The 17,926-nt window shown below is 40.4% G+C and overlaps 1 protein-coding gene and 1 long non-coding RNA gene across 2 annotated transcripts in view; both read right to left on the reverse strand.

Moving 5' to 3' along the window:
* The window catches only part of TTC39B (tetratricopeptide repeat domain 39B), a 129,940-nt gene that overhangs the window by 49,817 nt on the left and 62,197 nt on the right, over window positions 1-17,926 (reverse strand). The window contains 5 exon segments of the mRNA XM_045469755.1: window positions 1,428-1,495; window positions 5,123-5,199; window positions 6,175-6,306; window positions 8,950-9,060; window positions 13,367-13,462. Of these exon segments, the coding sequence (XP_045325711.1) occupies window positions 1,428-1,495; window positions 5,123-5,199; window positions 6,175-6,306; window positions 8,950-9,060; window positions 13,367-13,462 (484 nt within the window).
* Window positions 7,296-7,667, reverse strand: LOC123593614. Its single transcript, XR_006710402.1, has 2 exons — window positions 7,560-7,667; window positions 7,296-7,325 (listed from the first exon to the last, which is right to left on the reverse strand). It is a non-coding gene; the product is annotated as an uncharacterized LOC123593614 (long non-coding RNA).

A 17,926-nucleotide genomic window follows, 5' to 3' on the forward strand; every position in this document is an offset into this window, starting at 1 on the left:
ATTCTGATACGGAACCAGTGCCATAGTCGGTGAGAGCTACGAGATGCTAAAGCAGAGAGATGACAAGGTGAGATTCTCGTCTCTGAGAGGGGACGCGGCTGCACAATGGACAATGAGCTGAGGATAAGAGAAATTAGAGCCAGAGGGTCGCTAGGTTGCCATGCAGTCTAGAGGAGAGCTGACGAACACTCCCACTAGAACAATCAGAGAAGGAAGAGGAAGCATGGTAAGAGAAGCATGACCGTTAAACTGGATATGGAGGCATGAGGAGGAGGGAAGAGGCTTGCATATCTGCCGGATGTTTAGTTACAAGTCCCCACAAATAAAGTAAGCCTGCAACTCCCAGATCTGATTGTCAAATCCCCATTTGAAAAACACATCAGAAAAACTGGGGACCTCTGTGACCAGCATTATGTTCACTGAAGCAGTAAGAATGCAGTTTTCAACCAGGCTTCAGAATACGTAGGGTTTTAGAAAACAGGGTCATAGACCAGACTGATTCTATTTTACTAAACCAGAACCCAACTTAAGGTAAGCCTCCAGGAAGAGAAAGGAGAGAGAGGAGAGGAGAGGAGAGGGGAGGGGAGGGGAGGGGAGGGGAGGGGAGGGGAGGGGAGGGGAGGGGAGGAAAGGAGAAAGAAAAGCAACTCTTAATACAATGTAAAACATTGTAATTGAGTAAGATTTTCAATTTTACAATTGCATTTCTTCCCCCTTACAATGTTGACCCCACCTCTACCCTATTGTATCCATCACTGCCACCCATGGGGCCATGAGGTTAAAATCCAAGTGGTGGAAAATAAAATGTTAGGCAAGGTACTGGCTGTAACAGTTCTTAGAGATAAAATTAAAATGTCCCAAAAGAAAGGTATTCATTGTTAGGTTTAGAACTTTTTAAATCTACTCTTCCATAGGAAGAAATAAAAGTAAGAAAGGGGAATGAGAATAGAAAGGGGAAAAATAAAATCCAAAGTTATATATGAAAAGCCTAGCACTCAATGCACGCATACCCGAGCTTTGCTCAAGCAGCTGGTGTAAAGAAGGGAATGGCCAAGGATGAAAATGTGTCTTCTGCCCAGGCCATCCCGCGTGTAGCCCTCACCATTAGGAGAAGCAAAGACGGATAATCTCACGCTTCTCATCTAGAGAAGCAACCAGAAAGTAGGTGTGGTGGTTGCAAAACAGTTTCTTTACAAGGCAGTGGTTCCCAACAGACTGAAATTCAAAACAGACTCTAAGGGCATTTGTGTAGGAACAAAGCTCCCTGGGGTCTTCTTTCGGCCCAAGTTTATCAGAACTGCAAGTATCTTCTGTTACAGCTCTCAGTCAAAAGAACTGAAGCACTGACATAGAATGAGCCACATTTTTTCTACGTAGTGCTGGCAGGCTTCCCCAGAAATACTGATTCTAAGCCAAACATTCATTACCTGCACAAACGTGAGTGCTGCTTTCTGTAGGAGACACTCGGCATAACAGATTTCGGCATGCATTTCCTCTATTAAAAACAAATAAAATTATATTAAGGAAAATCCTATGTCCACAGTCATTGCTCTGAGATTTCAGAAAAGACTGATAGATCAATGAACCCAAGGGAGACACAAAAATCTAGCTTGTTCTGGTACTTCCACAAAAGGAGGATGATGACCTCAGTTCTCAGACCCTCGGCAAGATTTTTCTAGAATGTGTAAAATGATTTAAGGCAGTCATCTTTGGCCCCATTCAAATAGAACTCCAACGAGTCAGGCACTTGGTGCCAGAGCCCCAAACTCAGCTCACAACAGGAAACCAAAATTTAAAAGCACTTAAAAAGAAAATTATTGGGGCGCCTGGGTGGCGCAGTCGGTTAAGCGTCCGGCTTCAGCCAGGTCACGATCTCGCAGTCCGTGAGTTTGAGCCCCGCGTCAGGCTCTGGGCTGATGGCTCAGAGCCTGGAGCCTGTTTCCGATTCTGTGTCTCCCTCTCTCTCTGCCCCTCCCCCGTTTATGCTCTGTCTCTCTCTGTCCCAAAAATAAATAAACGTTGAAAAAGAAAATTATTTAACACTAACACGTAAGTTTAACACAGTCATAAAGATTGAAAAAACAATCTTCTGTTTGTGAATCCTAGCTTCCAAAATACGAAGGTATGATAGTCATGGTGATGATCAGACACATTATTACCTTAAAGAGAGAGCGCAATTCTCTGGAGTTCTGCAAAAAAGTACGGCCCTGAGTGCCAAGTCATGACGTGACATAAAAAGAGTCCGCATCAGCACCACGTCAGGCTATTTTGATCATGGAGAGATCTAGCACAGGAACAAGGCACTCACAAAAAGGACGGTGTAAAGCTATGTATATCCCAGGGACAGATGGAGTGCCCCAAAACACATGGCCCATCTTCCTAAACAATACCTTGTACTTGCAGAGATTAGGGTAGGAGAGAAACCTTTGCGTTTTTGGGTAAACAAAATCAGCAGCTTCCTGTTTTATCCATGGGATGCAAATTGGCGTTTTACTTAAGGAAACGAGCTTGGCGTATTTAACAGCCTGGGCTAGGGGAAAGGTTCTGCCGTGTACTAGGTATCCCTCCTCTTCCTGGTGGTCATCCCTCCTCTCCCTGAGGGTCAGCCCTCCTCATCTCCGGTCAGCTCACCTGTCCCTCGGGTCATCCCTCCTCTCTCTGCTGGTCATCCCGCCCACCGCCCCGTCCGTCACCTCATTCATAAAGTCCAGCTCATAATGTCTCTACTTCACAGCTGAAGCATCAAGTGAGGTGCTGCAAGCAGAGCTCACTATTCAGAGTAAGCGCTCCATTTTTGTTTGCTACTTTCGCGACGATCACTACCCTTGGCCCTCTGGATTTACTCGGCGTTCAGAGGAATACAAGCAGTCTTCGATTTTGACAGTCAACTGAATTTCCTCTTCTTTCTATGTACATTTGTAACAAAGTGGGAACAGTTTGGAACTCCCCACTTTGAAAGCCTACTCAGTACCCCAGATTGCTGGCTTGGGCATGTGCGGGGAAGGCCCTGTGAGAGCACAAGGTGTGTAAAGGCAGGAGTGTGAAATGAGTCCGGAAAGGTAAGTCGGGGCTGAATTACGGACAACCTTAAGCGTCAGAGGCTGGGCTTGATTCAGTAGGCAACGCTGAGTCCGTGCAGAGGTATGAGCATCCAAAGGATTAGACGTATCAGGGTTAAGTTAAAAATGGACAAATCTAAGAGCAGCTCAAGGACATAATGAGAAGACAGAGCTGAAAGGTCAAGAAAATTTGAACTCTGTAGACTATACGGAAGTATCCTTCATGTTAAATCCCTTTCCCATCCTAAGTACTGCATATACATATCTATTTTCAAAGGAAATCTGAAAAACATTCAGGGCAATACGCCAGGCACGAGAGAAGAATGGGTGTGTTCCATGTTAAACCCATGAAAAGTTTAATTAAATATACTGACTCCTGCAGACAACCAGCCACTGAAGGATGTAAATGAAAATTACCAAGAGGAAAAACAAATCACATACTAAAGCTACAATGTTTTGACATGCTTCCTTGAACACAAAGTCTGTTTGGGTTGCAGTGACAGCCAAACTCATTAGGAACAAAATGCAACTTAATTTATAAAAGTCTTGTTCCTTCGCTCTGTTTGATTTATATTCCTCAGTTCTCAAAATTAGCCATTTGGCATTTATGAGTAGGTACCTTACCAGAACATCTCTGAATCATAAACTCCTTAGTCTACTGAAGGAAATATCTTCAGCCTGCATTAAAATGTTAATTAAGCATGGCTTTGGATGTAAAAGTCTAAATTAACCTGTGTTTCAGAATATGCTATAGTCACAAGCTCATTTATTTTTATTATTTTCTGATTAAGACTTTATTCTTTAAAGCAGTGTTAGATTCATAGAAAAACTGAAGGGAAGGTACAGAAATTTCCCATGTATCCCTTGCCCCATGCATGCATTACCTCCCCCGTTATCAACATCCCCCACCAGAGTGGTACAATTGATGAACCTCCATTCACACATCATAATTACCCAAAGTCCACAGTATACATTAGAGCTCATTCTTGGTGTTGTACATTCTATGGGTTTGGACAAATGTATAAAGACACGTATCCATCATCATGATATCATACAAAGTTTTTTCACTACCCTAAAAATCCTCTGTGCTCCATCTACCTATTCATCCCTACACCCCATCCCCAGGCAACCACTGATCTTTTCACTGTCTCTACAGTTTTGCCTTTTCTAGAATGTTATATGCTTGCAATCATCCAGCATGTAGCCCTTTCAGATTGGCGTCTTTCACTTAGTAATATGCATTTAAAGTTGCTCTATGTCTTTCTGCGGCTTGATAGCTCATTTCTTTTTAGCACTAATTAATCGTCCATTTGTCTACATGCACCACAGTTTATTTAGCCATTCACCTACTGAAAGACATCTTGGTTGCTGACAAGTTTTGGCAAATTACAAATAAAACTGCTGTAAACATCTACGTGCAGATTTTTGTGCTGGTCCTAAGTCTTCAGCTCCGTTGTGTAAATATTGAGGAGACTGATTACCAGTTTGTAAGGCCAAATAAAGCATGTATAGTTTTGTAAGAAATTGCCAAACTGTCTCCCCTAAAGTAGCTATACAATTTTGCATTCTCATCAACCATGGTGTTTTTGATGTTTCAGATTATGGACATTCTAACAGGTGTATAGTAGCATCTTCTCGTTTATTTTTTTAATAATTAGGAAGAAGTAACCTCCTACCTTATTCCAGATTTTCTAAAGTGTCATGTCAAAGACATTATAAAAAGGTAAGAACGCAGCACCATCTATTTTCAAGATGTCTCTCTCAGCCATACATGAACACTCTGTTCCCTTTACTACAAGCCTACAAGAAAATGTGTGAGGTACAACGGAAAGAGCTGTGGCTTACAGAAAGGCAGATGGAACCTCGCTCCGCTAGGTGGGTAATCTTGAGCCATTAACCCAAGTATTAACAGTGGTCACTCCTGCAGGGTGAGTTATGGTGGGAAAGAGAAAAAGATACTCCATTTACTTTACATTATATGCTTAAGTATTGAATTTTAGGAGTATGATCACGTTTTAACCTTCCCAAGACAGGGAACCATTAATCTTTTAAATGAGTCTCACCTTCAGTCAGCTGTTCCAATGAGCCCCTAGAAAGAAGACTTGAGAACGATTCCACAACTGTGCATTTTTTCCTGTATCTGTGGAGAAAAAGTAGAAGGGCGGTGGGAAATAGAAAGAAAAAATAATAATAAATCAGGCCGAGTTCACTTTCATTGGACATTCATTTCAGTCTCAGTCATACCAAAGAGTTACCAAGGAGGAACTGCAAACCTCAAACTCTAAACCCTAAAGGGCAGAGAGCACCCTTTTCAACACTGTGTACCCGGCACCCAGCCCTGAGCCGATCTCCTGTGAGCACTCCATCCACACTTACTGGACACGTGAGTGGACAAACTCACACAACACAATGAACACTAGCCCTGCCAAGCACCTGCACGATGCTGAAATCAGTACTTCTCTGGTAAGAGGCACCCACAGGTTAAGAATCGACTTAGAGTGTGATACTGGGAAACTCTTCATTTGCAGGGTTGCAACATAATTACATGAGGATATAGTTTCACATTAAGTGTCACCAGTGCTGGTTAACAGCTGTTGCTAGCATCTTGCTATACACACAGAGCAAAGATTAAAATAAAACTGAAAATCCATCTCATTTTCACCAACCAGAAGTGTCCAGATATGGTCCTTTTAGACAAATAAAACTCTCCCTTCCGAACAGGCAGCATCCGCCCATATAAAAAAAGAGAGTTCCTTGCTTGGCCTGGCTTGGCAGGCAGGAGCTGAATTCATCTGCGCCACGGAGACCCTTGGGAGATGCTTGCTGTGACTGAAGTTACCAATGGGAAAAAAAAGGGGGGGGGGGAGGGAAAAACCCGTGGAGACACAGATGCCAACTGCTTGGCCAAACAAGAATCTGCTGTAATTCCCAACAGGAACTTTCAACTCTATTAGATACAACTATGTGAGGCCAGGAGGCTTGGAAGTACAAGTCCCTTACTACAATTGTGGCCAACTTCAAACAGAGCTTTCCACCAGGCAAACCACGCTCACTCTGTCACACAGACATAAAGGTTTGTAGTTGCATCTCAAGTATTTAATTACTCAGTTCATACTTTTGGCAGGTCTGTAACGCATCCTTCATGGCAGAAATGCCATTTTGGATGTCCTGTTGCTCGAAGGTCAGGACGGCCTGCAACACCACAATAGTACTGTAGCCCAAGGCATGGTACATACTCTCCTTAGCCCTGGGGGGCAAAAAAAAAAAGGAATTAATACGTTTCAATGCAGTTTAAGAGCATTCAGGTCTTGTCTGATACTGACCAGAAGAAATCCTAGTAAAAACATATCATGACTTGTATAGAGATAAATTTTACTCCTTCACCATAATCACTGAAATAATATAGACTGTGAAAGACACATCCCAAAAAAAAAAAACTCAAGTATCAAGGACTTTCCAAATTATGCCCACGCAGGCAGCACTGAATGTTCCGGGTTGAAGCAGAAGCTGACAATTGTTTTTCCCCATTTCAGCACAAGGGGGCAGCCTGCGGACTCTTTTAGTAGAAAACATTTCAAAGCAAATCAATTTTTCCCAAACACCGGGAATCTACTTCCTATCTTTAGTGCTGATAGAAGTACTAAAATACAGGCCACTGGAATGTATTTTGTGACAGAGAGATTCTGATATATTTTTTGAAAGATAAAGACCCATTTTTAAAACCGGTTCATCTCCACTCCCAGCTGGAGGCCAAAGGGAAGCAAGACTTTTGCAATAAATTAGGTTGGCCACAAAGGGCCCAGACAAAAGTACATTCTAGACTTCGTATGTAATCTAATCCCATTATCCACAGTTCCTGAATAAAGTTCTTGATAATTCAAATTACTAAATTATCAGGAAGAACTGCTTAGACTCTTACGGGCATTAATTAGTCTTAAGGTATGACACATCCCAGACTCTCAGACTGTGAAAACCTTACCATCTCTTTTCTCAAAACTTCTCATCGTGTTATTTACAAGACTCAATTAGTTATTTACAAGACTTTAAATATTAATGCGCAGTTTTGTTTTTAATTCAAATATAACCCACCACAGCCCGCTGCTATGCAAAATAAACGCAAGCCACACTCTTCTTTTCCCTCATGGAAATACTCTAAACATCCTTCGGTAATTTGCAGTTTGTCCTGAATAGCAAGGTCACTGGCTGTTCAAAAGACCACAAAGAGTAACAGCAGCCCAAAGTTAATCATTTATTGTGGTCTTAAACCTCACATTTTATTTTTATTTTTTTAAATTAACGTTTATTTATTTTTGACAGAGAGAGACAGAGCATGAGCAGGGGAAGGCAGAGAGAGAGGGAGACACAGAATCTGAAGCAGGCTCCAGGCTCTGAGCTGTCAGCACAGAGCCCGACACGGGGCTCGAACTCACGGACCGTGAGATCATGACCTGAGCTGAAGTCAGATGCTCAACCAACTGAGCCACCCAGGCGCCCCTAAACCTCACATTTTAAACCAAAAGCTCCAAGAGGGAAAAAAAAAAAAAAAAAAAAGTATGCAAGTGGGAAAACCTATGTTTAACAGTGAAACATGCATCAAGATGAGAGAATCTTGACTAAATAAAACACTCAATCACTTCTTGTCATTCCATGTTACCACCAGCTGGGGTGTCTGAGGCAGAGGACAGTGGGGTCTTGTGTGAATAAAAAGTGAAGGAGACAGGCAGGCAGGCTGAGAGAGGAGAGACAAACAGAAAAAGGTAGGCAGGCAAAGAGGAGGAAGACCAGGAAGCAGAGACAGAAGATGGACAGAGAAAGAAGACTGAGGGTCTGGGAAGGACAGAGGGAAACGAGGCAGGAGACAGGCAGGGTGGACAGTGTTGGAGACAACACTGGGCCATTTTCTCGGGCTGTAGCATCTCTTATCCTCTGGTCCTAACCCCGGAAATGCTATGTGATCACAGCTCTTCTACATCTTAATAGAACTACCACACCAGCTTCTCGGGAGGTAATTTCATTTTCTTTATTGAAGTAGGTAGTGACATACAATGTCATTTTAGTTTTAGGTGTGCAATATAGCGATTTGGCAATTCTATACATTATGCAACACTCACCATAATGAGCGTAGGAGGACTGAAAGTCCATGATCAGAATCACATTACTCTACCGACCAAAGAAAGGAGATTTCCGCTGTTGTACCCGAGCAACCTTCTAGAAAACTGTTATTAGCAGGTCTAAGTTTCATCCAAGTTAAGTGTTGCATTTGAAGGCACAAGGTATGATTACTCCTGTCCAGCTACAGTCACACTGTGGAGTTGGGGACAGTGCTCAAGGTGACACCTAGTAAACGGGCTAAGCACAGGTTTTGCTGCCACATTTGAACAATTAACAGGTATTATCAACTGAAATTAAACTGCTTAACTTACTTATCACATAAATAGGGAGTCCCAATAACATTTTTTATTATCTTAAATTTCTTTTAAAGAAAAGTTCTTTTTAACATTTGAGATTAGTATATTCTAATTCTTCCCATCCCCATTTCAAAGGGAACTTCTGTCAAAGGTATTTAAGCTTTAGACGCATATCCATTAAAGTATCTCACTGGAAAGAGCAAAATGAAACTCCACAAAACTATATGAGACGACAATATTTGAACACATATAGAAATTAAAATATGAGAATCAGAAACTTTCTACTGATTAAATTTGGAAAAAAAACAGATTTTTTTTTTAACTGGATATTAAAACTGACCAAAAGTAAGGCGTCTCAACCAAATTAGCTTAGAAATATTCAGGCGGCAATGCAGATATGCTGACTGACAAGCAATATATCAAAGACTCATCAGAAACGTCTGTAAAAATGTATTTTATCTAAAAGAAATTAAGTTAATTACCACGGTCGAAGCAACTCTAAGGCATCTGTGAATTTGTTACTCAGAAATAAGTTCAATGCCACTGAACATTCTTCTAGGCCACACTTGAGATCCACCTTCACTGATGTTGACCTAAGGATCAAGAAAAAAATAGATAGCATTTCAATAGCTTTTACTATTAGAAGTTGTTGCGGGTGTGTGTGTGTGTGTGTGTGTGTGTGTGTACCCTTTGGAGAAAGAAAGACTGGGATTCTAACCCTTCTGAAACCTTCTAAAGCCTTTCTTATCTGCAAAATGGGAATACCACCACCTTCGTGAAAATGTCATGAGGATGGAATAAATCAACAAATAAGGCTGACAGCCCTCACAAAGACCACAAGGGTGGGAACTACCTTGATTCATAGGACAGGGAAAGTTATTATGTTTTAGTTTGATTATGCAGGGGGAAAAATGTGCTTCAGTGGAAAGTTGATTATCATCTAGACTGTAGAAGAGACTCCTTCAGATTGCTTTTTTTTTTTTTTTTTTCCAACGTTTATTTATTTTGGGGACAGAGAGAGACAGAGCATGAACGGGGGAGGGGCAGAGAGAGAGGGAGACACAGAATCGGAAACAGGCTCCAGGCTCTGAGCCATCAGCCCAGAGCCCGACGCGGGGCTCAAACTCACGGACCGCGAGATCGTGACCTGGCTGAAGTCGGACGCTTAACCGACTGCGCCACCCAGGCGCCCCAGATTGCTTTTGATTCTACAGGAACTGTCTTGCAACTCTGCACATTGTGTTTTCTTTTTTAGTTTTTTTTTTTTAATGTTTATTTTATTTCTGAGAGACAGAGAGAGAGAGAGAGAGAGAGAGAGAGAGAGAACGAGTGCATGCACGCAAGCAGGGGAGGGGCAGAGAGAGAGGGAAACACAATCCGAAGCAGGCTGCAAGCTCCAAGCTGTCACCAAAGAGCCGGATGTGGGGCTCAAACCCACAAACCACGAAGTCATGACCTAAGACTAAGTCGGATGCTTAACCGACTGAACCACCCAGGCCCTTTGTGTTTTCTTTTTTAATTTGAGTATAGTCAACACACAATGTTACATTAGTTTCAGGTATACAACACTGTGATTCAACTTCTCTATAGTTATGCTAACTGCTCACAAGTGTAGCTACCATCTGTCACCATACAATGCTATTATGATATTATAAACTATATTCCCTATGCTGTGCCTTTTATGCCTATGACGTATTTGTTCCCTAAGTGGAAGCCTGTATCTCCCACTCTCTTCCACCCATTTTGCTCATTCACCCATGCCCCTTCCCTCTAGCCAACCATTAGTTTGTTTTCTATATTTATGAATCTGAATCTGATTTTTTTTGGTTTATTCACTTGTATTTTAGACTCCACATGTGAGTGAAATCATGATATTTGTCTTTCTCAATCTGATTTATTGCACTTAACATTATACCCTCCAGGTCTATCTGTGTTGTTGCAAACGGCAAGATCTCAATCTTTTTATGGCTGAGTAATATTCCATAGTACATATATACACCATCTTCTTTATCCATTAATCTGTGGACACTTAGGCTGCTTCCATATCTTGGCTATTGTAAATAATGCTGCAATAAACATAGGGGTACAAATAGATATTTGCATAGGGGTCCAAATAGATATTTGGAAAAATATCTATTCAGGTCCTCCAACCATTTTTTAATCAGTGTTTTTTTAGTGTTGCATCGCAACTCTGTAAATCATAAGTAACTGATAGCAATGCAAAGTAACTGTTGTCTACAGACATGTAAACTCAGTCGGCAGCTTCAATGACCTTTTCTCCTTCATGTAAGGAGTTAGTTTTGCTGACTTTGGACATTAATTTCAACGTTCCTTGAGTCCATATAAATTTGTGCTGTTTTGATTTCTCCTTTGAATCTATTATAACATCCGCCTAGCTCCCTCACTGATTAATGAGTTAAGCAAAATCTTTAACATGCGTTCGTTTTTATGTTTGTATAATCATTATGATTTTACCCTTTATTAAAAATTACCTGTTAGTTATTTATGACTGACAGAAGTTTTGCTCTTTAAAATTAGAGCCCTCTCCAAAATGTTTTGTGTAACAACTTTTAACAGGAAAATATTTCGGCAAGTAAATGAGCAGTATGATGATTTATTTAAAAGTACTGAAAGTCGAATTTCCATGCCACCAACCTCTCCAAATTCATGCCTTCAAACATGAAAACAAAATCCCACCTCAGTTACTTTTCTAGCAGCAGGCTGGCTAATGTAGGTGTTCTGAGCACATTTAAGGTAGGCGAGACTAAGCTATGATGTTCGACAGGATAGGTGTATTAAATGGATTTTTGATTTACAGTGGGTTTATTGGAACATAAGCCCATCATAAGTCAAGGAAGACCTATAAGTGTTGATGCAGTAGTTACCTAGGAAACTATCAGATGACTTAGAGGTTAACTCTGAGGGAGGAAACTCCTACTTCTAAAGAAAGCTCAGATTTCCATAAGCAGGGACATATGGAATGAAAGAGTAATGTGAAAAATAAATGCCTAAAGATCCTCGGAAGTTATTTTCAACCTCATTTCCATTCATCAATCTTCAAATTATTGCACCCCGTCTCTGTACGGTGAGAGCGGAGTCTTACGACAGGCTGCCAACTTCAGGAGTGTTACGAACACACTCACAAATAGCTGAGATTTCAAATGCAGACTCTGAAATGCTAAAGATCTACTGTACAACTTAAAGTTCAATAAACCTGTAAGGACAGATAAAAAGCACTTTCTCGTGGTACTAAAGCATAGCTTTAACAGGGTTGCCTCAATAAATGATCATAAATGATAAAGGAACAACATACATTTTGAAAAAGAAACAATTAGTTACATTAATTGGAGAATGGGCAGGAAAAGAAAACATTACTTAGCAATTCAATGTGAAATTATTACAAAAAATATTAATGGACAGGAAAAATGTCATGATATATTAACTTTCAAAAAGCAGGTCACCAGGCTGGTTCAGTCAGTGAAGCGTGTGACGCTAGATCTCAGGGTGATGAGTTCAAACCCCACGTTGGGTATAGAGATTAGGGAAAAATAAAATTAAAAACAAAAAAAAAGGCAGACTACAAAAAAAAAGGTGGAGGGGCAGGGCAAAAAATAATAATAAAATAAAAATGAGGTTACTAAATAGGATATTTAATATGATCCCAATTAATAAAAAATCAGTATCTCTATATATGAAGAAAAAAAGAAATAATATCAAAACACAAAAAAGTTACAGTGATGGTAATACACATTTTATTTTCTCCTTTGTGCTTTTCTATATTTCCTGAATTTTCTATATTCAACATTTCTTAAAATGCTCCTTAAGCCAAGGTTACAAGAATATTAAGTAGAATAATAATCATACTACAATATTCAATGAAAACCCTATGGTTGCATCCATATCAAAAAGTATATGCCCAGGGGGTGCCTGGGTGGCTCAGTAGGCTAAGCTTCTGACTCCTGATTTCAGCTCAGGTCATGATCTCACAGTTGGTGAGTTCAACCCCCGCGTTGGGCTCTGTGCTGACAGCAAGGAACGTGCTTGGGATTCTCTCTCTCTCCCTCTCCCTCTGCCCCTCCCCTACTTGTGTGCACTCACGCTCTCTCACTCTCTCTCTCAAAATAAGTAAACATTAGACAGAAAAGAAAAGAGAGGAGAGGAGAGGAGAAGAGAGGAGAGGAGAGGAGATGAGAGAAGGGGAAGAGGAAGGGAGGAAGGAAAAGGAAGGGGAAGGGGAGGGGGAGGGGGAGGGGATGGGAAGGGGAGGGGAGGGGAGGGGAGGGGAAGGGAAGGGAAGGGAAGGGAAGGGAAGGGAAGGGAAGGGAAGGGAAGGGAAAAAGAAAAGAAAAGAAAAGGAAAGGGAAGGAAAGGAAAGGAAAGGAAAGGAAAGGAAAGGAAAGGAAAGGAAAGGAAAGGGAAAGGGAAAGGGAAAGAAAAGAGAAAAGAAAGAAAAAAAAAGAAAAGAAAAGAAAAGAGAAAAGAAAGAAAAAAAAAAAGATACATGCTGAGGAAAAAGACTAGAATGAAATACACCAAAATAACAGTCTGTGTTTAAGAGGTCATATTTACGGTGGGTGTTTCTCCTTTCTTCCATTTTCTTCAATGCCTTGCAATGTGGTTATATTATTTTATATGTGAAATTAATGATCTAAAACTTGTTTAAATAAGAGAGACTCAAAAGAGAGCTATGCCCCAAATGTTGTCATTTAGTTGTGCTCCTTTTGCTGTGACAGGGCCACCTCTTCAGAGTCCCTTGGCAGCTCCGTCTCCCCCTCCTACTTTGTCAAATGGACATCAGTCAGCAAAACACAAAGCCCTGTTCTAACATCAACATTACAATTCACCAACGGCTTGGACCCCTCTCCCGACATCCCTAAAACACCTGCACCTCTTCCTGACCTGTTCACGTTAGATGATCCGTGCCGTCCAGTGGACTGTTTTGTGTCAAGTGATGCAAAGGGTTGGCTGCTTGCTGCCATATCTGTGCGAGAAAACCTATTAATAAAAAAAGCAGAATGAGGTTTTTATTTCTTTGTCTTACAGGAAAAGACCACATAAATTCAAGTATACAACATAAGCCCTCCAATTATTTAGTACATCTCACCTCCATTTCTAATCAATTCGGAAAATCAAGTAACAAAAATCTATCTACTGTTACATGGTGAAAATTCCTGAAACACAGCACCAATAAAATAACCTTTTTTTTTCTAGTACACACACACAAAAAATCAACCAAAATCAGCTCCCCCAAAGCTCTCCACCCAAAGACAACAACACAACATTGTATCTTGTATATAAATATCCTTCCAGAACTTTTCCCAAGTAAATCTATACAGATATTTTTATATTTTATTAAAATGGAATATTATTGAGAGGCACCTGGGTGGCTCAGTTGGTTAAGTGTCCAACTTCGGCTCATGATCTCACGGTCATGATCTCACGGTCCCTGAGTCCAAGCCCCATGTCGGGCTCTGTGCTGTCAGTTCAGAGCCTGGAGCCTTCTTCAGAGTCTGTGTCCTCTCTCTCTCTCTCTCTCTCTCTCTCTCTCTCTCTGCCCCTCCCCCAGTCAGGCTCTGTCTCTCTCTCTGTCTCTCAAAAAATGAATAAATGTTTAAAAAAATTTTTTTCCATAAAAATAAATGGAATATTATTGAAAGGAAGGAAAAACTTTTCTCTGACCCTCTTAGAGTCCCCGGTTGGGTCTGAAGATAAAACGGACAAAGACTGATTATCAGGAGAAAAGCATATAAATTTTGTTGAACTGGTATAAGTACACGAGGGCCTTCACAAGAGAATGAAGACCAGCAGGAAGTTTTCAAATCTGTGAAAAATTGGCAAGACAAAGGGCCTGGGGTAGGGGTAGAAAACGATGAAGTAACTAAGAAGATAAGGGTCACTTTCAAAGGCTTGCAGATACAAATGTCTTTCTCCAGTAAAAGGATAATTTATTTCCAGCCTTTAGGCAGAAAAGGGAGAGCTATTACAGTGTTTGCTCCTTCTAGATTGCCTTCAGCTCAAAATGATTTACAGGTCAAACAGCTGTATTTTGGGGTGATATATTCTAGTTTCCTTCATTGTATGTTTAATTTATCCTGAATCTTTTCTTATAGTTACTGTAACATAATTTGTTACCTGCCCCTTATTTTGGGGGCATGTAAATTGCTCCCGATGTTTTGCGATTACAAACAATATCGTAATAAGCTCTTTACTGACTTGCCTGATCGTTTCATGAGGATAAATTCTTGAGTTAAAGAGCGTGTGTTTTGTTAGGGATCCTCTTTTTAAAAACAGCTTCATTTCTCATTATATACACACCACAGAGTTCTACAGTAACATTCAGGAGGTGGAGACTGATCTGGTTGGCAGACGCTTAGGCCATTTCATCGACCCAGGGCTCCCACCACAGACACATGGAGGCAGGGCCATGCTAGAAAAGGAAATTTTCATGGAGTAAGAATAAGCTCCCCCCGCCCCCAACGCCCGTATTGTAATAGAATCACCAACCTCCTGCTTCCGTTCTTAACTGTACCCAAGCCTAGAGAGAAAAGGGTTATTGACTGCCCTTTTAGGAAAGCTTTATTATTATTATTTTTTTTTAATTCTAAGATGTGCAATGCCCTCAGTTAAGTGGAGTTTGATTATAGCCCACCTTTCAGACCTCCCAATACCTTGTAATATTTTATATTCAACATTCATCTTGTCTTGAATATATCAAGTTCCCCAAATTTTATACATCAGGTTAGGGGAAAATCAAGGTTCTTCTTACAAAGGTGGTTGGATGTGGGTGGTAGGAGAAAAGAAAACCCCACAGCTAGGAAGAAATGTACTTTAGGCTGGTTATTTTCCATCACAAGACTATTTCACCAGAATAGAGGAAGCACTGAGCACTTACATAAACCAGACTCTAGGGCAGTGACAGCTACCTCTGCTTAGGAGCAAAAAGGAAAAAGATCTATTCAAAAGGTCATCTATCCATTTGGACCACTCTTGCCCATCTGTTCTATTACAGATTTATTTATAAGGGCCAGCAAAACATGGTCTCTGAAATTACTGTACCATTTACCTTCAATTTTAATTATAAAATTCTCAATTTCAAATTTTGAAATTTTTATTTAATGAAAACTAATTATTTTCCTTTAACATTTCTGATTTTGAGGGCATACTTAGAAACAACCTCCCTCCATAAACATTATATACCATAATTTTACCAGTGCTATTACCTTTTAATATTCAATTTTTTTATCTATTTATAAAATTTGAATATATAGTACAAGAGAGTGCTGTGTATTTTTTAATCTTTGGCATTTTTCCCAAGATTATTTAAAAAAAAATTTTTTTTTTTTTTAACATTTATTTATTTTTGAGACAGACAGAGGCAGAGCATGAACGGGGAAGAGTCAGAGAGAGAGAGGGAGACACAGAATCAGAAGCAGGCTCCAGGCTCTGGGCCATCATCAGCCCAGAGCCCGACGCGGGGCTCGAACTCACGGACCGTGAGATCGTGACCTGAGCTGAAGTTGGACGCTTAACCGACTGAGCCACCCAGGCGCCCCCCCAAGATAATTTTTAAAAGACCACATCTTTTGCCCCAGTGATTTGACAATATATGACATACCATATATATAAAACACTGAAATTTATTAAGTTCTGCTAAATTCAAGCCCGCTATGCCAGGTAAATGCTGCATGTTTGAGAGTTACAATTACAGTGTCTTTACCAGACACAATAGACTTGAATTTAGCAGAACTTAATTATTAATAATGTTATATTTTATTCACATATTCAGAGGTATAAAAGTTTAGATTAGAACCTTCTAGTCCTTTATGTTTTTGTATACATGTCCATGAAGTCCCAGAAACCCTACAGTATTTTCAAATTTGTATTAATATCCCAGTAAGTATATCACGCTACAAACTGATTTTTTTATTCAACGGTATTTTTTGATGTAGACCTCAATCACTCACCTACACTACATCATATTTCATCAAGAACCTATTTTCTTCTTTTTTTTATGACAAATGCTTCCAATACAGAGAGAAAATGACAGGAGTATATCTGGAATCTTTTGCATACAGTGAGAGCTAAATTTAATTGTTTCCCACATGGATAGGCAATTATCCCAACACCAATGGATAACTCATCCTTCAGCTACTCTTGGCTTGGAAATAACACAAAAGGAAGAGCACACATCCTCTCAATGCTCTTGGAGCAGTGACAGGCGCACCAAGGAATATTTTTTTTTAATTTATTTTTAAATGTTTATTTATTTTGAAAGGAGAGGGGAGTAAAGAGAGAGGGAGAGAGAATCCCAAGCAGGCTCCACACTGTCAGCACAGAACCTCATGCGGGGCTCATTCTCACAGACCATGAGATCATAACCTAAGCAGAAATCAAGAGTCAGAGGCTTAGCCATAACTGCCTGAGAGACCCAGGCATCCCAGGAATTCTGTAAGGCATATATACCTTTGCTTGATTTGTTATTTACTACCAATTAAGGTTCACATTAAGTAACAGAAGAGATGAACTTGTAGATTTTTTGGTCTGGTAATTATGCAGATAATTTGGTAAGGTTATGGTTTTACTGCCTTTCAGGAGATTAGTAAATTTTGCATATAATAAAAAACCTATTCCAACATTCTTCAGTTACCCAAATCCTCTTGGAACCAGTTTTAACATCTTGCTGATTTCCTCATTGATAAATAAATCTCTGACATTGTTAAAAGGAAAATCACAGGCCCAAAATGGCGTCACTTAGGCTGAGTCCCAAACTGGGGTTTAATAACTAATCCAAATCTAGATTCAACCTCCCCCAGAAAGGCAGTCTTAACCAGTCGGTCAGGAAATTTCCCCATCTGGGGCCGATGAGTCTGCATCACTGAGTGGCCGGAAGGGCATTCCCCATCCCCCAGAGGAAGTTGAGGTCATCTGCATGATAAGACCTGTCGCTATTCCTCCTAAGGGAAAGAAATCTCATCTGGAACAATCTTTTTCTTTGCTAATAACTTTCTGTCCCCCACCTTCTCCCTATAAAAACCTTCCCTTTTATTACAACTCCTCTACTTGCTAGATGGGATGCTGCATCAATCTCTTAATGAAGCCAATTAGATCTTCAAATTTACTGGGTTGAATTTTGGGGGTTTTTGTGTTTTTATTTTTTTAATGTTTATTTATTTCTGAGAGAGAGCACGCACAAGCATGAGTGGGGGAGGTGCGGAGAGAGGGAGACACAAAATCCCTAACAGGCTCCAGGCTCTGAGCTGCCAGCACAGAGCCCGATGTGGGGCTGGAACTCATGAACTAAGAGATTGTGACCTGAGCAGAAAATGGACGCTGAACCAACTGAGTCACCCAGGCGCCCCTGAATTTTGGGTTTTTTTTTTTTTTTTAACACCATCTCTACAATACTACATTTTCACATCTATACACATTTATTCAGGTCTGATCTTATTTCCTTTACTA

This window comes from Leopardus geoffroyi, chromosome D4 (genome assembly GCF_018350155.1).
Source record: "Leopardus geoffroyi isolate Oge1 chromosome D4, O.geoffroyi_Oge1_pat1.0, whole genome shotgun sequence".
Classification (NCBI taxonomy): domain Eukaryota; kingdom Metazoa; phylum Chordata; class Mammalia; order Carnivora; family Felidae; genus Leopardus; species Leopardus geoffroyi.